This window comes from Pelophylax lessonae (genome assembly GCF_965119305.1).
Source record: "Pelophylax lessonae genome assembly, chromosome: 9".
Classification (NCBI taxonomy): Eukaryota; Metazoa; Chordata; class Amphibia; order Anura; family Ranidae; genus Pelophylax; species Pelophylax lessonae.
Window position 1 is genome coordinate 84,003,140 of NC_138776.1, and position 22,341 is coordinate 84,025,480.

At 43.4% G+C, this 22,341-nt stretch overlaps 1 protein-coding gene across 3 annotated transcripts in view; it reads left to right on the forward strand.

The window, feature by feature from the left end:
* Nucleotides 1-22,341, forward strand: part of MYOF (myoferlin) — a 291,688-nt gene that overhangs the window by 238,441 nt on the left and 30,906 nt on the right. For 2 of the 3 annotated variants that reach the window (XM_082267588.1, XM_082267589.1), the window contains 3 exons: nucleotides 3,950-3,961; nucleotides 12,611-12,709; nucleotides 22,130-22,255. In XM_082267588.1, the coding sequence (XP_082123714.1) occupies nucleotides 3,950-3,961; nucleotides 12,611-12,709; nucleotides 22,130-22,255 (237 nt within the window). Of the gene's footprint in view, nucleotides 1-866; nucleotides 924-3,949; nucleotides 3,962-12,610; nucleotides 12,710-22,129; nucleotides 22,256-22,341 lie in introns of all 3 variants that reach the window. The other variant, XM_082267590.1, reaches the window with a different exon arrangement.

A 22,341-nucleotide genomic window follows, 5' to 3' on the forward strand; every position in this document is an offset into this window, starting at 1 on the left:
GTTGGAAAATGTCAAAAATCAGATCGGTCGGGAGTCCCCACTGTCAGAAAACAGTGGCACGTTGATTGTGTGGATGGGATGCTGATTGCAAAAAACGCATGTATGAAGAGCTCAAACTTTTGCAACTGTCATAGGGAACTTGCGTTTAGAACTGCATCTACTGGGCGTGTTAAAGTTAATAGATATTTTTTTTAGTTAAACCTTCACTGGACAGTTTCTCTGCCAACTGTAAGCAAATTTGGTGATCTATGCTTTTCCCATGTTGTGGTGTTTTTTTTTTTTTTTTTTTTTTTACAGTATTTTAGATAACCCTAATTTATTATTTAAAAAAAAAACAAATTGTGCTATAAGGTAGTTTCCTATATCCACTAATAACTCCTCACGTCTGTTTTTTTATTTTGCCAAATTGCTTTTAAAACCAATCCACCCAAGATGAATTTTAGAATTTTGTTGTGGTGGGACATATTTTGACAACCCTCATTGTTGCATTAGATTATCACCCATTTTGTTAGCATGTTTAGCATTTCAACTTTGCTACTATTGGCACTATCTTGAGTACATTGCCCATACTTTGTGGAGAACCCACTAAAAGGAGGACACAGAAGGGCAGGGCCATCATCCCTCCCTAGAAATGTTTGAAGAACCTGGGGAGGAATAATTATAACGACTTGGTTGAAAAGTTGAGCTTGGCTTGTCCCAGCCATGAAAGACCTAGCAATCGATGGTAAAGATGGAAAGAGGATCTGCTTCAATCCACCCAAATCTATGTATCATTTTTCTTTTCTTGTTTCAAGTTGTTACAAATGGTGGTAAGCTGAGTAAGAAGAGAATTTAGAAAGTTTTATCCGTTATGTTCCAATTTTCAGCTGTTAAGCAGCATGTCAACAGCAGTCGGAAAAATGACTTCACCGACCACAGTGCATGTATGTATGCTGTGTGGAGGATGCACTGATCAAGGGTCTCCGGTTATCACCAACACTGCTTGGGGTCCTATGGTGGATGGATTTTGGAGAGTATTGCGACTAGAGAAAGGAAAAAAAACTTGTGTGGTTCTGTTCCTTAAGCTTTAACGTTCATTCCTAACATTCGGAAAAATGTTTATTACTAAAATAAGGATGGTTATAGCAACTAATGCAGGCAAGAAAGCATAATAAATAATGCTGTAGTCTTTTTAAATACACCACTCAGGCAATCTATTCATTTATGCTAACAAATTAATTTTATCTCTAGATTATTTTTTCAGTTTAATATCTCCAAAATCCCCATCAGTGGTTTAATGGGGGGTTAATATCACTTAAAAAAAGTCACACCATATCAGATGATGAGCAGACAATAGTACTTGTGTGACTAGATACACCATCACTATAGAGGTTATATTTTTTTTTTCTGTACTACTGATCATTTGTTTTACAATGACATACAAAACCTGTCAAAAATGAAGACACTGTTTTTGTTTGTCTGAATTCAAGCATATATAAACCTAAAAACAAAAATATCATGTATTGCAACTTGTCAGTCCTTAGACGGGGCTGCGGGCTTTTTTTCCCCTTGTACTTTCACCTGGTAATCTGAAAATAACACACTTCTTGTCCCTTTGCGTCTACACTCCTTTCTCAATTGTGTCTGTGGAAGGAGCCATAGTTTTTACACAGGCTGGACTTCTTTTCACCTCACAGAAAGATACAAGGACACTGCTTTTTAGCAGGTATTTTTTGTGTTTGCCGAAAATGTTCCTTAAGCTGAGTTCGCCCCCCCCCTTCCAAAAATTAAAAGTCAGCAGCTACACGTACTGTAGCTACTGACTTTTAATATTAGGACACTAACCTGTCCTGGAGTCCAGCGACGTCGGCACCGCAGCCGATGTTTCCATTGCCGGTAAGGGAACCTGGCAGTGAAGCCTTGCGGCTTCACGGGCGGGTCCCTACTGCGCATTCACGAAGCGCGCTGCGCATCAGATTGGCTCGGTGGCAGGGGGGTAGGAGGAGGGGACCTAACTTAACCGCGGCACTGTTTCCCGAAAGTAGGGAAGGGTACCTGCCAAACAGGTACCCGTCCCCCCCCTCCCCCCCCGAAAGGTGCCAAATGTGACACCGGAGGGGGGGTGGGAAGCAAATGAGTGGAAGTTCTACATTTGGGTGGAACTATGCTTTAACCTGAAAAATAAACAACTAATGTAGCCACCACATCAGGTGGGTCTAATAGGCTGCAATATATTTATTTTTGGTTCTAGGTTTAGGTATGCATTAAGTTACCTGACAAAATACATATTCACATTGTATGTTGTGCCAGGTACACTTGCATGTATGTTACCATGAATATAAACATTCTGTAGCTGATGGAATTAAAGGTCATGCAGTCCTACTGTGTTTAGGAATATTCTAGAGAAATGGGTTAGTTGACTGCTTTTTATGACGGCAAACCAATAGTTCTCATTTTTTTCCCATTTGCCAAGCAGAGGTACACATTTATTTTTTTTTTTTTTATGCCCTTTTAGTTTCAGAGCCTAAGGCCTTTTAACAATACCTGTTTTCTACCTGTCTTTAGAGTTACATCCCATTCACATGTTTGCATCTTGAAAATGCTCTATAAATGACATTTGGTCCCTTTTGTAAAGATAAAACCTCCTTGTCTCAGAATTCAAACTCCTGATTTTGTGGACGTACACCACATTTAATCACATCTATCCAATATGAGCTGAGCTAAATAAAACATTCAGTTCTTATATGCAGTTACCTATGCATTTCACCCCTGCTGTAACATGGCAATGTGTGAATAATATTTGACAACTTTTTACTGTTGTAAGTCCAGACTAGAAGATCCATTATGTGAGGTGGCTTAGTAAAAGAATAATAGTCATATGAATATACGTTAAATTATAATGAGGGAATATAACATTTAGGAAAATATCTATCAAAAACAAATCTGTCAAATAAAATTAAAGAAGCCTTCAGTTTCTTGGGTTGTACTTGGGTAGGACCCCTGCACCGTTTTGGCCAACTTTGCCAGGTCACTGAGTTACTATAGGCCTTCCGCTGCAGAATTGCATGGGCTATGAACTGGAAAAATGAACACTAAATGTGGAAAAAATAAGTGAGTTCAGTGTTTCAACATTTCTGATAAACGAATAGCATTTTAATTCACATGCTGGACATACACAGATCAAACGTTGGCTAATTCTTGCTGAATTGGGTGAAATTCAGGCCACTGGTGGCACCACCAGGCAGCTAATTTTCATTCAAGCAGTGACTGCATCCAATTAGATGCAGGTACTGTTCAGGTATTCTTTTAGCTGCAGGTGCCAGCTATTGGAATACAAGAGTAGGCAGGGGAGTTTCCTTCAGCCGGATGGGGAATCAAGTGCTTTCTCTAATTCAATCTGCCACCCAGCTTTAGATTTGTAGAATCACTAAAACTGAGCTTTGACAACTTGTGAGATCTGTGTTTTGGCAAAATGGGCACCAGATGAGCAACTCAAAAACCCATTGTGCATTTTTTTAAGTGATCAGAACTAAGAGTATGTAATCGGCCAGCAGAATGCATTCTCCATTCTACCAAACATTTTCCATAATTCATCCTTTTTGTTTGGGGTCAATAAAAGGTAAGTCTTATCTTTCACGGTTATGGAGCCAAACATTTCTATTGCAATCCTATTTTCATAATGCTGGTTTATTACATACATACACAAGTCATTTGTAAGAAATGAAATCAACTATCAGCCATATTGTATTTAATAATACAAGACTAAAAAATCATGATTACGCCTGTGTTTGAAGTATGTAATAAACATATACAATTTACAATCCTTGAGTTATCTGGTGATTTGGTTTGCTTGCCATCTGCCTTTGTCTTGTTTATTCTGTATTAATGCATTTTCATTTCTTTTTTTTTTTTTTTTTTTTTTTTAATTTTACTTAATTTTGCCTTTGGAACGTTTGCTGCTCTGCTCCAGTTACAAGAGAAGGTAAGAATTCTCTTAGTTGTGTATTTTAGAGAGTTTTTCACACTAGAATAATACTACACACTTCAAAAGGCTTGTGTGTTTTTTCTTATAGGCTACATTCAGGACAAACAACCGTAGAGTGTAGTATTTCATACCTTTCCCTATTTTTATGTAGTATTTCACATTGTTGTCTTTATTCATTCATTTATTTTTTTTTTTATTATATTTTTAGATTAAAAAAAAAAAAAAAACTTTAGGCCTTTAGTGTCTGGACTAAAGTGGACTATACACTAGTAGAATTTTGTCCTAATTTTAAGAACGTTCATTCAATTTTCTAATCATTAGTGGGCCAAAAAAAAAAAAAAACCTTTTGTTTTTGACTGCAGTGATGAGAAAATTCCATGGAGCAGAATGGCAAATTTATTGAACTCCTTTCTATCCGTAAATATGGTTTCCATTCATTATAGTTCTATTAATTTCAAAATTGATTGCTAAAATCAAGTAAAATTTTAAAGTACCTTTCGAATGGCATTTGTCAAGCCGTCAAATGCACTGAGAATGTTCGTTAAAAATTGGCTTGTGTATGGCCAACTTTACTAACAGTAATTGTGATTGATTAAATCAGTTTTGCTGATTAACTGTATTTATCATCCCCCTAAAGATTATTGTATCGGATGGAAAAAAGGCTTTTTAGTCCTTTACAGCCCTCAGTTCATGAACTTTCATTAGAAAGTTAAAGGTTCTGAATTCAGCTACTCGGAGCAGTGCTGGAGGTGCTTCTATCAATATTTACAGAACAGATTAGATCTCTTTTGTAATAATTCACTTAACATCTAGTCCATATTGTAACAGCTGATTTCAAACATGGCTCAGAATGTATATATACCCTGAACAACATCGTCTTCGGACATCATGTGACCACCGTGATTGGCTGTCACAATGGCCACATGAGCAGGTCCCACTGGCTACCAATAGTTAGCAGAGACTAAAAGCTGTCTTTTGACAGTTTTGCTGCCACACATACTGTATGTGTTATGCAATAGGTTAATATTTTTATTATATTTATTTAGCTGCCCTAAACTAGTGGATGCTATGATATTGTAATAGCCAAAATATTTCTGATTTAAAACGTACAAATCTAAAGTGTTGTATAAGGAAACTATTAAAATTACTATCAAAGGACTACTTGGAAGTTAAGCCAGCCCTAGACCGCTCGAATCCCAGCAGGTTCAGCCAAGATTCAAACTGTGTATGGACAGGCTTAATGTACCAAGTTGATCAACTTGGGTACAACCAGTCTGCTAGATTTACTTGCGAATACTGCTAGCGGCTGCTACAGCCGCTGGCAATAAGCCCTGTCTTCTCCCAGCGGGAATGCCTTCCCCTGGGAGAACACAATGGCTCAGCAGGAGGGAGTCCCTTATCAGCACTGTCTGTGTTAATGGGGGATTTGTGCAAATGTATTTCCTGCAACCCGTAGGTGCAGGAAAGAAATTTGCACCATTTATAGCATTCCTTACTCTTTGACCAGGGATGAGTGTTTCACTAACTAGTGCCACTGCCACTAGTACACTACCTGCATACAGTTGCAATACATGTGTATACAAGTCACTTGGCTTGAATGTTGCAAGTACAGTAAAACCTTGGATTGCGAGCATAATTTGTTCCAAAACATGCTTGTAATCCAAACCCCTCTTATATCAAAGCAAATTTCCGCATAAGAAATAATGGAAACCCATGATTTGTTCCCCAACCTTTTTGTCTAAATGTAGCAATATGGTTACATTTAATGAAGGTTCAATATTTAGCAACTTATGTGATTGATGATTAAGAGGCACATATAAGAATGCAGGCAACTGGAGAAAAGCTTTCCACATAGATCATACACGTCTGCAGACGTGACTGGGAGGACTACCCTGCAGTAGAGCAATCTGAAAGCGAGGCGTGGTACGCAGGGTGGAAGGGAGAACATCAATGGCGGTGAGGAGGATGGTCTATGTGGACAGCTTTACCCCAGATGCCTACATACTTGGATGTACCTGTTTTAATCATCAGCCACATGAATTGCTAAATGTTGTACTTTTATTAAATGTAACCATATTGCTATATCAAGACATTGCTTATCAAGTCAAAATTAAAAAAAATACATTTTGCTTGTCTTGCAAAACGTGCTCAAACCAAGTTAGTCTCAATCCAAGGTTTTACTGTACTGCCAATACTAGTGAGAGAAAGGGAGGCTACAAAATGCAATGTTTTCCATGTAATAAAATAGCCACAACTGGCAGCAACTAGTTCTGCAATTCCCTTTTCAGTTCCCCCAAGTACACATTATAATACAGTATTGTACAAAAAGTCTTTCTGGCAGAGCTCTTAAGTCCTTTTTGTATTTCATTGTAATATCAGTTTTAGTTCCACTTGGTATATTAGTTGCTTCATCCACCATTATTCACATTTTCTTTGCCGAATATGCTTTGTAAACTAGATACACGGCTAGTAGGCTTCCCTATTGTTTTGATTTTGTCAGGAGTGGCAAAGTCACAATCACAAAGTCTGGTTAAAATGAGGAGAGATTACAATTTGGGCAGTCTGTTTGTGCCGCCCGCATTGGCCATAATTCTATATTCTAAAATGCTAAAACAGGGCTTGATAAATCCCACGCACCAGGTCATCACAGTGACTAGAAATTGCATTCTGGCTCCTGGGCTTTTGTCAGCCCATTCACTGCAGGGATGCACAATTTTTTTTTCAAATATAAAGTTTATTGAATACATACAGTAGGGGTATGGCAGAGCCACGTCAAAGAACAGGGAAAATAATTCAACATGTCTGCCCCTAGCCATCCAGGGAAAGCAGGATCAAAGAAAATCCTCCCGGTAGGGGATGAGGTAGAATAACACACCCCTTAACCTTCCTACTGGTATTCCCGAGTGTGGCTCGGGGTTAAATTTCAGTGCCAAAAGCGGTAACCCCGAGCCACACTCGGGGTACCTCTAGGAAGATCGCTGGATCCTGGTAGAGGGGTTACTTACCTTGTCCCCAGGATCCAGCGATGTATCTCGGCGGTGTGCGGCGGCGGATCCTCCTCCCGATGCTCTCTGTGCCCCGGCTTCCGTCTCCTGCGACGTGACGTTTGCAGGGGACTGGAAACGGCGGCAAATGTCGCAATCAGGCACTCCAGTTTGTTAATGTCAATTCTCCGGAGCCGGGATGCACAATTTTTATCACCTGATGCCTAGGACATGCAGTTCTAGGCGCTGGGCAGGTCGTTTTTTTGTAACATTTAGCCATGCCAAGCCCTGTGTTAAAATAGTGCTTACCAAAAATAATCCATAAAATCCTGCTGCTTTGTGGTTTAGAATTAATTCGATTCCTTGGTTTGCTCACTAGACATATGGAGGGATGCTGATTCCCTGTCCAGTGGGAGGCAAAGAGGTGACACAGGAAGATGAAATACTAAACCAAAAAGATGAACTGCTTAATTGCAAACTACTTGTGTCACCTGTATGGCCGTGCAGTGTAAAAATGTGTGAGAGTCATAAGATAGTTTGTATAATATTACAAATCCCTTGACTGATAATGTTAAACATGTTTGCATTTTAGCTGTGCATTTAGTTGGCAGTTTAACTATTATGTTCCAGTCCTTGTGGGTAACATACTGCAATTGGACTTTTGTGGTGCAAATAAGATTTGTCAAATAACCAAAATTACCTTTTTAAATGGAGTTTAGAATTTACCCTTGATATACAGGGTTGTAGTTTCATTTCAGGAGAGAGAAAATAAGCTTGACACTAACTGCCAGCTTTGTTATGACAGAGTCCTTTTTGTCCTGCTCATGTAGAATATATGGATAGCTCAAGCTGTGACCTCCCTAGTTGCTATGTACAATGTATACATGAGCTGGTTTCCTGGTTTCCTCAAAGCCTCTACTATATACACCATTATTTATGGCAAGCCAAATTGTGCATTACATTTTCAGTCCGGTGAACTCGCACGCTGCCAGGAAACTTTAGGGAAGATACATTTACTATTGAGAACTACGGTTAAAAATAGTGATCTATGTTATAAAACGAGTCCCATAAATAAACCTTGTGCCAGAGACACAGCTATCTTCTGCATTGACATGGATGACATTAATAAGACATTGCAATTTCCCAGTAAGGTCTTTTTTTTTTTTTTTTTAAGTGGTTAGGCTGGTCTTCTACATTGCTAATAAAATAAAAGCCGGGACTAATTCAGTCACAGAACAGCATTTAAAACAGAAGTGGATTTGTGAAAAAAAAATGTGTGCTGTCCTGTTTATCCTGAAAAACACCAAAAAGTGCATTACTGACCAGGAGGCCCTCCTATGAGGGAATTGTGCTGGAAATGAGACCCAGAAGGATGTACTCCTTAATGGTAAAAGACAGAGAGATGAAGCCCTGTTGGTAAAAATAACCAATAATCAATAACTAATTGTCTAAGGGGCCCTGTCACATGCTAAGGGTGCTAAAGAGGTAGTGCGCCCAAGAAAATATATTCAACTATGTGCAGAATTCTTTCCAGCAGTTGAGATAATGGTGTACGTTTATGAAAGGGTGAATTTTTTTCTCTATTCGCTTCTCTGCAGTTCTGCGGGGAAAATTATCTCCTCTGGCACCCTTTTTATGAAGCAGAGAACTTCAGTTCTCCCAGGGTGATCAGAGGAGAAGTGTTTTCTCGGAGATCTGTGTAGAAGAGAATGGGAGCGCCTGTAATCTCGTGAGACGAAGCAAGATTACCGTAGTATGAAAATCAAAGGCGCTCTTTAAAAAGCAGTGATAAATTATCACTGCTGAGTACACGATCCCCACTAATGTTAATAAATAATAGTCCCCTTACATAAATAAATAAATATATATATATATATATATATATACACACACTGAATACACACACGCATACATATTATATATATATATATATATATATATATATATACACATTAAATATATATCTACATGTATGTGTGTGTGTGTATATATATATATATATATATATATATATATATATATATATATATATATACATGTGTGTGTGTGTGTATATATATATATATATATATATATATATATATATATATATACATAAATATGGCAGGGGGACATGATTTCTGTGTTGGGGGGGTCTGAACGAGGAAGAAGGAAGTCGATAAACTTCCTTTTTCCCCCCTCAGTTCTCCCCCGATTCTGTCTTCACTCCCTGCTTCACAAGCTCCAGGCTGGTGAATCTGGGAGTGTGAATTCTGGCACAGATCGCCAGTGAAGTGCGGAGATCGCAGCTTCATAGCCTGGCTGTTTCTGTGTCAGGCAATGACAGATTCCTGTGTGAAGAGATGATCAGCGAAGAACATGTTCTCCGCTGATCATTTCTGTTTCATAAACTGAGAATGATCGGAAATGAGCTGTGATCAGCAGGATCACTGCTCATCTCCGTTTCATAAAAGGGCACCACTGTGTGCTTATGTTGCATTGCAAGGCCCTCACAACATTTATGGTGCTTGGGGTTGGTTATTTAGGCAGGTTAGAGCATATGGAAACCCCTAGCAGTGTAGTGATGATCATAGCCTAAAAACCCAGCTGGAGGTAGTAACATGACCCGGCATGATGAATCCCTAAACAGGAGGTATCGGCCTCTGAGTGTATAGTGTAGTATGAATCCCAAGAGTGGCAGAATATAATGAAGAAAATGTAACCAGTAAAAAGTCTAACTTGTATGTAGCAATATTTCCAGGCATTGAGCCTGATATGGGTCTGCCATTGTTACCGGTAAAACTTCCAACACATTGAAGTTGAATATCCAAGTGTGAGATTGGAGACAATGACCATTCCGGCATCTTTGGTTTGTTTTGTTTATTTTGTAATGGAGATGGGAGAAGGGAATGAGTGGGATACTCCTCTGGCTCAACTAGGTTTAACTGGGACACTTGATAGAAAAATGCCTGTTGGCGTTGTTTTGACACCAGCTGAATGCAGACCAACGCTTCCTGGTGCTTGAAGATAGTGTTTTGCTGAACTGTGCTAGAACTTCGACTTTAACACTCTGGTTAAAGAAGATCCAGGACTGTAGTGACACTTGACTAGTGACACTTGACTCCTGACACTCTGTTTAACTCAAAAGTCAGATGAACAGCTCCCTCCAGCCCTTCACTGACTGAGGTAGCACCTTGTAACTGCTTGTGCTGCTGCAACCCTTGACAGTGTACACTGCACGCTGTACACTTTACTCTTCAGGGTCCAATCGCTGGCACCCCCTTTACACTTTAGGGGTCCTCTCACTAGACACCCCCTTTACCGCTAGCTCCTGGATCCCAGGGACCTTCACCGGAGGGGTCCACTTTAAGCTGGGCAGACCCTTATGGTTAGTTCACAGTACTCCACGAACTTGGAATGCTTTCCTGGAACAGAACCCCTCTTTCTCCGCTAGTCCTGGTTCCTCTCTGCAGCTCAGCTCTCTTTCTCTGGATTCTCAGGCAAACCACCCGAGACACCTGATCCTTCTGACCGGAGGAGAGACAGTCGTACTCTCCCTCCTGGGACTCTGCCTCCCAACAAAGACGCTGCGTCATGCGCTCCCTTCAAACTTATACCCACTCTCAGAATCCTCTGCGGCAGAATCTGCCTTCTGGGGTAGATACAGGCCTGAATGTGCCTCTGATTGGGTTTCCCCCACTACCCAATGAGAATCCTCTCATGGAGCCAGTGGGGAGACTCCCCTCTCAGCAGCCACACCTGGGAGACATGACAGCCCAGCTGAAAATCATGGCCCTGCTCGTAGGCAGCCAAGGCCCACTATACTTTTACCTAGCACCTACCTTGTAGGGTGCTACATCTATAAATGTTGGCTAGGGTTCCAATTTAATAAGTTAAACCTTAGGAGACCATCACCAAAGTATTTATGGTAAAAAAATACACAAAATCTTGGGACAAGTTGTAAAGTAAAAAACACACAAAAGGCCAGCTCCGGGGCTACTAGATATGCCCAGTTAGGACAGCCAGGCAACAAGCAGATGGAGACCATCAAACTGCAGCCTCCTTATTTCTCTCATGGGGGAAGGTGGTCCTTTCAGACTACTTCACAAAGTTCCTTATAAAATCTCTGCTCAAAATCCGCTCTCCACATTTGAATAGCATGCACTTACAATGTACATTAAGGAATCGGATTCCTGCATTCGTGTCCTAGAAGAATGACTGACAGCCAGAAACTGGATTCAATTTTTCTTCCCTTGTTGTCCTGTCTAATATTTGGCTGATTTTAAATTCATGGAGCAGAAACTGAATCTGACTTGTTTATTCAGCGGTTTCATGAATTTCATATCTGGCAAACTGGCATGACTTTTGGGTCTGATTATTTCCTTAGTTCTTGTTCAGAATTGGGATACACAATCTTGTATAGGACACATTTCAGGCATGTTTAATAAAGAGTGAGGATTAGGAAGTAACCAGAGTAGCAAAGTCTTATCTTTTGGCAGTTGTTGTTCAGCAGCAAATATTAAGGATTGTAATTTATTCACGATTTCCAGGGAAAAGTAACCCAGGAAGAACAGTGATATATATAGAAATTAATTTTCCTGGCTGTAGCATTGTCTCTTCGTTTTGACTGTTTTGTTATGGTGGTCTTTGGAACCTAAAATAGGTGGCCTCAGTTTGCGAATTTATATTTTATGAAGATTAGCATAAAAACTCAATATCAATTTGTTTGGAGCATAAATGCCTAGTAATTTGTCTGCTTTTTGTTTTCGGACATAAATGTACCAGTTCAACTCCAATTTTAGCCTGCTCCCCTCGGAAATACTGCCACCGACTAAGGCTCCATGTACACGGGACGTTGTAAATGGCCGTTTAGGAGCAGTTGGGCGTTTTTTTCAGAAGCCCCTGAACCCACCTTCATGTTATCTTATCTGTCCATGTACACAGGGTCGTTTACAGTCATTTGCAGGCAGTTGAGTTCAGGGACGTTTTTTGGAACGCAATTATTTGCGTTCGAACGTGTGTTTCCCGGCGTTTCAAACGCAAAAACGCGACCGAACGCGGTGACCCGTGTTTAGCGTTCGCGTTTTTTCCATTTTAAAGCGGAATAATTTTTTTGACCTCTAGGAACGGTTCTAAACGTAAACGCCCGCTAAACGCCCGCGCAAACGCGACCTAACGGACGTTTCAAACGTCCTAAAAATTCCAGCATTCAAAGGGACTTTTAACAACGTCCTGTGTACATGGAGCCTAAAGCTAAATGGATAATAAGCAGTGAATCGAACATGAATACGTGGGATTTTTAAGTATAGTAAGTTTTAATACCAGGAATATTTCCAGCAACAAATTATCCCAACCTACAAATCATCCTACTGCACCCGCAGAAACCTGGGAAATTCTGGTTACTGTTGGCAGCAATTCATGTAGCATTTACTTCCTGGAACCCATCTGCCCTTAGTTCAGGCAGAAGAGTATGCTTAGCTGAGAAAACCCCTCCCCCCCCCCCCCCACTCCTGAAGACTCTTGGGATGTGTGACATCATTTTGCCTTGTAAAAACAAGTAAATATGTTATACTTTCTTGTATATTTGCTAATGCTAGTAGAATAGGGATTAAAAATAGTCAATGTGTATTAAGAAAGTGAAGATCGACTTTAGTCTAATCACTGATCATTATTTTCTTCATAGGAGGACGATATCGTGGACTGGTGGAGCAAATATTACTCCTCAATTGGAGAACATGAGAAATGTGGCCAGTATTTGCAGAAAGGCTATGACAGCTTAAAGGTAGAGACAACAGGGTTTTAGAATGGTGGTATATATGTCTATATTAAAGTAGTTTGTAAAGGCAGAAGGTTTTTTATTTTAATGCATTCTATGAATTAGGATAAAATGCCTTCTGTATGCAGCAGCCTCCCTCAGCCCCCACTAATACCTGAGCCCATCTACATTCAGCGATGTTGCAGGAGTGTCTCCGCTGCCTAGGGTTCCCCTCCTCATTGGCTGAGACAGCAGCGTGGCTCCATTGTCTCCCACTGCAGTCAGTTGGCCAATGAGGAGAGAAACAGAGTGGGGCCGGGCCGCGGCTCTGTGTCTGAATAGACACCGGAAGCTGTGACTCGGCTCAGGTACCCCCATAGCAAGCTGCTTGCTGTGGGGGCACTCAACAGGAGAGGTCAGGAGTGCCGAAGAGGAGGATCTAGGCTGCAAAACTACTGCTTAGAGGGGGGGGGGGAGAGTATAACATATTTGTTATTTTTAACTTATAAAAAAAAACAAAAAACTTTGTTACTTTAACCGGTTGCCGACAGCGCACAGTATATTTACTGCGGCAGTCGGCCCCGGCCAGGCAGAGTGACGTAGGTCTACGTCACTTGCCTGTCACTCCTTCTAGAGCCAATAGCGGGCGGGCGCGCGCCCGATGAGGCGCGCGCCCGCCTCGGCTCGTTCACGGAGGAGTGCGGGAGTGTGACTGGCGGACCCGATGTCCGCCGGTCACACTACGATCGCTGGTACAGCGGGAGAAAGACAGAGCGGCTTATGTAAACAAGCCGCCTGTCAGTTCTCCCTGTGTAAAAGTGAAGATCAGACAGTTCTACTATGTAGAACTGTTGATCTTTGTTTTTACACTAGTAGACCTGTCCCTGCACAGTTAGAATCACGCCCCTAGGACACACTTAACCCCTCCCTGTCCAATACTGTTAACCCCTTCCCTGCCAGTGTCATTTTTGCAGTAACAGTGCATATATATAGCACTGATTACTGTAGTAATGTCACTGGTACCCCCAAAAGTGTCAAAAATGTCAGTCAAGGGTTCGATCTGTCCGCCGCAATGTCGCAGTACCGCAAAAAAAATCGCAGATCGCCGCCATTACGCGTTAAAAAAAAAAAACACCAAAAATGACAAAAATCTTTCCCTTTGTTAGTAAACGCGATAACTTTTGCGCAAACCAATCAAAATACGCTTTTTGCGATTTTTTTTTTTTTTTTTTTTACCAAACATAGGTAGCGTAAAACAAATTGGCCGAAAATGTTAAAAAATTTTGATTTTTACATTTTTTTTGGGGGGGAATTTCATAGAAAAAAAAAGTGAAAAATATTGTTGTTTTTGCAAAAATTACGCTCTTTTTTTGTTTATAGCGCGTGATCAAAAAATCGCACAGGTGATCAAATACCACCAAAAGAAAGCTCTATTTGTGGGAAAAAAAGGACGTGAAATTCGTTTAGGTACAGCGTCGCACAACCGCGCAATTGTCCGTTAAAGTCGCGCAGTAAAAAATCGCAAAAAAACCCCTGGTCTTTTAGCAGGAAAATCCTCCGGTGGTAAAGTGGTTAATGATTAATTGCAGTCAAAATGTATTTAGTTTGATAGAGCAGGAAATGCCTGAATTATTGTCATGTTTTAAATGCCATCTGTGTCCCCTTTGGGGCTATTTTCTTTAATTTTCTGTTCTGATACCGGTCACTTGGACATTAACTTAAGTGAAATCTCCCAATGTTGCTGTCTTTCCCTTTTGGGGAAATTTCCCTAACTTCCACCCCCAGATGAGACACAGACCGCATTGAAAACCTGACCATTCTCCCACTTATTGACTTTTGGCTGGAGTTGGCCTTTAACCTCCTTATACCACTGTAACTATTATCTTCCCTCCCATACCTCCCCACTCTGTTCCTATGCAGACATAGAGAAATATCACTGTGTGAGCTCCAAGTTGTAATTTATAGTGTGACTAGTGAAATTATATATAACGGACACATGGGGACGATTTTTTAAAGGAAACAGTGCAAAATCTGGGGCCGCTGTGCATGATAGCCAATCCGCTTCTCACTTCAACTTGTTCAATTAAGCTTTGATAAAAAAGAAAAAACCTGGGAGCTGATTGGTGCAGCTCTTCATAAAAACCAGATTTTGAAGACTCCAGTTTTAGTAAATTAGCCCCATGGGGTCTTCCCAACCCTTTGTGACAGTGCCGGGTACCTGAGCTGCCAATCGCCAAGTACCAGTGCAGTTTTGTGTCGGTCACATGCTACCCCATACTTTAAAGAACCGAGTGTCTCATTTTGGATAGATAGGTGGGGAAGCGAACAGAAGGTAACTTCTGGCTATTGCAGGACCAGCATGAAAGTGAACCTGATACCTTGCCCTGGATGTTGCACAATAAGTTAATGTACAATCCTAGATGTCTGAAACCCTTTTTTTTTTATAAAGAAAAAAGACTACACATGAAATAAGTACCACCCAGTCTGGCAAGATCACCTAAACCAGGCTTAGGGTGGCCATAAGTAAGATCTCTTATTACAAATTGTACTGCTGTCCGGTATCCTTGCTGTTGTATACTTTTAACCAAAACTGGGGTACATTTAAGCTTTAGTGAAAAGGGACTGATTGCTCTTTAGTGGCAGAGACCAGTTGAAAATTCTCTAACATCCACTTTAAGGGTCAGCTTGTATTATTTTTAATTTTTTTTTTTAACATATTCACTGCCCAATTATTGAAACAAATTCCCAAACCTTGTGTAGAACATATAACCAATAGCTCCACATATCAACTTAGAAAGGGAATAAATAAAAATAAATAAAATCTACATCTAAAACACGTTGAGAAACTGAACCTCTTGGCACCTATGATCATTATTATCTCTTGTTGATTTATGAATATACCTATATAGTACTAAGCGATACTTATGACTTCAGTAATAAATTTGAAATGCATTATATATATATATATATATATATATATATATATATATATATATATATATATATATATATATATATATATATATATATATATATATATATATTATATATATATATATAATTTCTTTTACGTCCTCCGACAGTCGCCGCCTCCTCTAAGTCATCACTGTTGGGTATTGACTTCCTATCCATAGGAATAGCTAGGCATAAAGACTTAGTCCAAAGACAAAAGGCATTAGCATATACACACCCATGGGGGCTGTCCCATCTGGTCAATACCCCCCCTGCATCACCACTCCCAACTCAGTTTTAATTTGCCTAGTGTCAGGAATAGTCAGGCTTACCTTGTGCTGGGACTTCAGTCACCGCCTTCCTAATCTTTTATTTGATTTTTCTTTAAAAATGTCAGTTTTTTTTTTTTTCTCTTACTTTACTATCTGTTTATTTTGTCAGCTTCTAGTGTTAGTCTTCTCTTCGGATGAAGATGGATCATGCGGTGCTGGGATTCAGACTGACTGCCCTGGTTCTCCAGAGCAAAAGGGTCAGATGGACCCCCAGCCCGCCATCGAGTGTTCAGCTATGGTTCGCCCTGGCATTACGAACGACCCATCCCTGTTCGCTGCAGGGATGCAGCCATGAGGTGGCTACCTCACAGGACTTGTCTGCGGTGCTGCAGCTTCATGTCCCTGGCTCACGGCACTCCCTGTCAGATGAGGACAGAGGTTTTCCGTGCACAGAGGCTCCCCCAAGCCATCTGGTACAGGTAAGTACTTTTCTGTGTGGGGCCTCTGTCTGGGGTGGCAGTCTGTGTTGCTGTGTGTCCCCATGTCTGTGCCTGTGTGACTCCCTGTGCGATCCCTGCGGGGTTCGCTTGTGCAGATCTGTATGTTTGCCGGGGGTCCCTGTCCCTGTGTCACCATAGGTGCTTTGTGGGGCAGACGTTTGTGACTGTGCTGCGACCGCAGTGGTGCATTTTCGCGCGGTCCGCCATCTTTGCTATGGGCACACATGTGTAGCTCCTCTGGGGCGCTCCTGCATGTCTTTTTGGCACCATCCGCCGCCATTTTTTGGGCGGTGGAACGATCGGTCCGACCGCATGTCGGCGGTCATTTTGGCGTAGCCTCCAATGCTTCCCTATGGGGCAGCCATTTTCCCGGGGTCTGACTTTAGTCCAGCCCTCTCCAGCAGCATTCCATCAGCAGCAAGGACACTGGTAGCAACGCTCTGCGGGCTCTGCAGGTTATCTCTCTCATACTTCCCTATATGTATATCCCTTCTGCCTCCGTTTCTTTTTCTCCTTTTGGGGGTCTTTCATCACTGTTACAGTAGCGGTGGGCTTCGCACACCGCAGCGTTTTTAAAGGGGACAGTACATCATTTTTGCACTGTAGTTTGTTTCTGATAACTTGAGCCATGGATTCTCAGGAAAGCAAGTTTCCTCCAGCTCTAGTGGGGGGCCCCAGTTCTCCTGTGGCCCCGCTGCGACCCGATTTGGCCGCTGTAGTAGCGACTTTAGTGGCAAATATGGAAATGCTGATGGCTGAACGTGCTGCAAAAAAGAGGCCCAGACTGTCTCTTTCTTCTGATTCAGATGGGGATATGGCTGCTGCTGCGAGCGTGCCCTTTTCAGGGTCCCGCTCATCCCTGGACCCCCCGGGGTCCGTGGGGGAGGCTGAGTTGGAGGGGGTTGATACCTCCTCCCCGGGGTCACCCGAAGTACGGGCGACCATGGATGGGTTAATTGTTTCTGTTAAGGAAACCTTTCATTTGGAGGATGAGCCCTGTCCTCCGGGCATTGTGTCCTCATTTGGGACGCACAGGACCCGCAAGTCTGCGCAGGTTTTTCCCTGCCCAGCGGAATTTCATTGCACTGTTAATGACATGTGGCGCACGTTAAAACGTCCGTTCCTGGTGCCTAGTCGGTTCAAATTGCTTTATCCGTTTGCATCGGCTACGGAATCACGATAGTGTGTGCCTCCACAGGTAGATCACACTGTGGCCGTGCTGAACAAGGCTACCTTGGTTCCTACTGAGGATACCCCGGTTTTCCGGGATCCCACGGACCGGCGGTTGGAGTCTCTAGCTCGCCATTCCTATACGGTGGCGGGTTCGTTGCTTAGACCAGTTTTCGCGTCCGTTTTGGTGGCTCAGGTGGTGGCTGATTGGACTAAGATGCTTAGGTGCAATCTCGTGTCTGATGGGGTCCCGCCTGCCCGGCTGGAAATGGTGGATCAGATCCACCAAGGGGTCATGTATTTGTGTGATGCGGCCTTGAATGAGGCCCCCTTAGTGGCTCGCCTCTCTAGTGTCGCGGTACTTAACCGGCGACTGATATGGCTGAAAAGCTGGTCGGCTGACCAGTCCTCACGGAAAACAGTTGCGGATTTTCCTTATGCTGGCTCTCGCCTTTTTGGCGAGGCATTGGACACCCTGGGGAAAGGCGTCACGGGGGGCAAGAGCACTATGCTGCCCCAGAACCCGAAGAACAAGTCCTTTCGTGGCAAGCGGGGTTCTGCGCCTGGATCCAATCAGGGGTCCTTTCGTACCTTTCGGAACCAATCCAAGGGTAAGCCCTTCAAGGCCCAGGGCAGTCAGAAGAAGCCCTGGGAGGGCAAGCAGGAGTCAGGCAATGACGGCTCGGCGGGTCAGTCCGACTCTGCCTGAAGGGGCGCCCTCACCCGTTTCAGGGGTGGGGGGACGCTTGCGCGGTTTCCTCCAACCTTAGCTGCTCCGGATATTGGACAGGTGGGTTCAGGGAATCATTCGATCAGGAGACGTGATCGAATTCCTTTCCCGGCCGGCGGGCAGATTCTTTCCCTCAAAGCTTTGCTTGCCTCCTGGGCGTCGGCAGGACCTGCATCAAGCGGTGTAGGACCTTCTTGCTTGGGGGGTGATTGTCCCGGTACCTCATCTGGACGGGTGTCGGGGTTTTTGTTCCAATCTGTTCGCGGTGCCCGGGAAGGGGGGCAAAGTGCGTCCTATTCCCTATATGGGAATGATTCTGGACTCTGCTCAGGCGAAGGTGTTCTTGCCGGAGGACAAGCTCCGGACCTTGCAGGACGAGCTCAGATCCCTCAGGGACAGCCCGTCCTCCTCAGGACCTGTATGCGGGGCCTAGGGTTGATGGTGTCGGCCTTCGAGGCGATACCCTTTGCTCAGTTTCACATGCGGGCTCTCCGAGCGGAGATCCTGGCCTAGTGGGACAGACTGCCTCAGTTCCTGGATCTGTGTGTCTCCTTGAGTCGTCAGGCCAGATTGGCTCTTCTGTGGTGGCTCTAGTCCCCGTCGGTGGCGGAAGGCAAGTCCTTCCGTCCGTTGGTGTGGACGGTGATTACCACGGATGCCAGCCTGTCAGGCTGGGGTGGAGTTCTGGGCAACCTGTCTGCCCAGGGAACTTGGTCGGAGGAGGAATCCTCTCTCCCGATTAAATGTGCTGGAATTGCGAGCAATAAAACTGTCTCTTCCAGTGGTCGGGCCGTCTTCGGGGCCGTCCTGTCCGAGTACAGACGGACAATGCTACCGCGGTGGCTTACATCAACCACCAAGGGGGCACCAGGAGTGCTCGGGCGGCCCGGGAGATGACCGACATTCTGTCTTGGGCCGAGGCTCATGTCCCGGCGATCTCGGCAGTTCACATTCTGGGTGTGGAGAATTGGCAGGCCGATTATCTGAGCCGCCAGACCCTGGACCAGGGGGAATGGTCCCTACACCCGGAGGTCTTTCACATGCTGTGTGCGAGGTGGGGATCCCTGGACGTGGATCTGTTCGCATCCAGGCTGAATCAAAAGGTGGACATATTCGTGGTAAGACCGCGCGATCCGTTGGACACCTCGGATGCGTTGGTAGCCCCTTGGCATCAGTATCGTCTGATGTATGCCTTTCCTCCGATTCAGTTGTTATCCCGGTTCCTCCGCAGATTGGTCTCGGAACCGCACCTGGTGATTCTGGTGGCACCGGACTGGCCGCGCCGGTCCTGGTACGCCGACGTTGTTCACCTGGCAGTGGCGCCTCGGTGGCGGCTGCCAATGCGGGAAGATCTTCTGTCTCAGGGTCCGATCTTCCATCCTGCTTTACAGTCGCTGGCTTTAATGGCCTGGCTGTTGAGACCCAGGTCCTGAAGGACAGGGGTCTCTCTTCTGAGGTCATCCCTACCCTTGTCAGGGCTAGAAAGACCTCCTCCGGTAAGATCTATTACCGTACCTGGAAGGCTTTTTTTCGCCTCGTGTGAGTCCAGGGGGTTCTCCCCTCGCTCATACTCGGTGTCTAGAGTGTTGGCCTTCCTCCAGTCTGGAGTGGACCAGCGCCTTGCGCTGACCACGATCAAAGGCCAGGTGTCTGCACTGGCTATTCTTTTTCAACGCCCTGTGGCGTCTCACTCTCTGGTTCGCACCTTCATTCAAGGTGTGCGACATTTGGTTCCTCCCAGGAAGGAGCCTTTACCTCCATGGAACTTGAACTTGGTTCTGTCCGTCTTACAACGTGCTCCCTTTGAAAACATTCGGGAAATATCGTTGCCTCTGCTGTCTAAGAAGGTTGCCTTTTTTGGTGGCGATCACTTCGGCTCGCAGGGTGTCTGAACTGGCAGCGTTATCTTGCCGTTCTTCGTACTTGGTGATTCACCGGGATAAGGTGGTTTTGCGTCCGCATCCCTCCTTTCTTCCTAAGGTGGTCTCTGAGTTCCACATTCATGAGGACATTGTCCTGCTTTCGCTTTGTACGAAGCCTAAGCATCCTAAGGAGGTTGCTCTGCATTCCTTGGATGTTGTCCGGGCGATCAGGGTTTACCTATCGTCTACGGAATCCTTTCGGAAGACTGATTCCTTCTTTGTCCTTCCTGAGGGACCTCGGAAGGGCATGGCTGCATCTCCAGCCACTATTGCCAAATGGATCAGACAGACCATTGCACAGGCTTACGCCTTGAAGGAACGGGTTCCGCGTTCCCTGTTACGGCGCACTCCACCAGATCTGTGAGTGCATCCTGGGCCTATTGGCATCGGGCCTCGGTGGCCCTGGTGTGCAAGGCTGCGACTTGGTCGTCGGTGCACACTTTTTCAAAGTTCTACAAAATAGACGTTCTGGCATCAGCTGATGCATCCTTTGGCCGCAAGTTTCTCAGTGCGGCAGTGCCATGATGGACCCTTGTGTTTTTTTCTGGGTCCCTGGCTGTTGGCATTTGCTTTCCTGGGCTGTTGCTCCTGTTGAGCATTGTTTTTTTCTGTTGCCCAGTTGGTTCTCTTACAGTGCATGTAAGGTTCCCTTCTCTGATGTGGGTACTGTGTTGCCTTTTTCTACGGTTGCGTCTCCCACCCCTCATGTCTATACTGCTTTGGGACATCCCAACAGTGATGACTTAGAGGAGGCGGCGACTGTCGGAGGACGTAAGAGAAAACTGAATTTTTGTAAAACAGTCGCCGCCCCCGCCCCTCTTTTGGGGTTCTTATTACCTACTGCTACCAAACTGAGTTGGGAGTGGTGATGCGGGGGGGGGGGGTATTGACCAGATGGGACAGCCCCCATGGGTGTGTATATGCTTATGCCTTTTGTCTTTGGACTAAGTCTTTATGCCTAGCTATTCCTACGGATAGGAAGTCCATACCCAACAGTGATGACTTAGAGGAGGCGGCGACTGTCGGAGGACTCGGAGAAAGGAATTTTACAGGTAAGATTTTACAAAAATTGTTTTATTTATATATATATATATATATATATATATATATATAAGCTCAGGTTTACTTGGCACATTTCACCATTTAATCATATTGCAAATGTGACCTAGTCATCATTTTCAATTGTTTTGTTTTTTCTAAGTGTTTATTTGCAACATTACCAAAACTCAAAATTGATGTCTAAATTAACTGTGAATAATAAGGTGTAAATAGTGAAAGTGTACTGCGCTATGGATAAATAGTGCTAAAACCTAAATGCTGCTGCTCAAAAAATTGCAAAAACAATTTTCTAAAGTATAAAAGTGTAATTACGCAGCGCAAGAAGGTATGTGATAAAAACAATATACGGTATACTGTTAAATAATAGGACCATAAAACAATATTATATCACCAAGTACTTATAAATAATATGTGCAATGTGCAAAATCATGTGTAAAAATTGCTGTGAGAATAAATCTTAATCATATGAAATATCACAATAATACTTTGAAAAAAGTCCACGTGACAGTCCAAATAAATAAATATATAAAGTGCACTCGGCAAGTGTCCAAAAATCCAAAAGTGCTCAGGTGCCAATGGAAAAGTGCAATGACATGCCAACAATCCAGTGCAGTATTTATTTTACATTTCAATAGTAGACTAACAATCCACCCATATTTAATCCATAAAGACAATTTTATTGAAACTAATCTTATCTGTTCCATTCTGTTTCATTAGTTGTAAATATTAGGTCTTGTATGGGTGTGTTTACCCTCTAGTATCCAATCAAAACATTTACTTATTTTTAGACATACTGTACAAGAAGATGGGCTTCATGAATGTCCTAATTATAACCTTTACAGGTATATGACACTGAGCTGGAGGAAGTTCCTGAATTCCGTGGCCTTACAGACTTCTGTGAAACCTTTAAGCTTTATAGAGGGAAGGCTGATGAGAATGATGATCCTTCTGTTGTTGGGGAATTTAAGGTAAATGGTGACGGTATTTGATCTATGGATATATGCAGTGACAGGGCAAGGTCATCTGGTGTCCAGGACAAAGATGGCAAATTGCA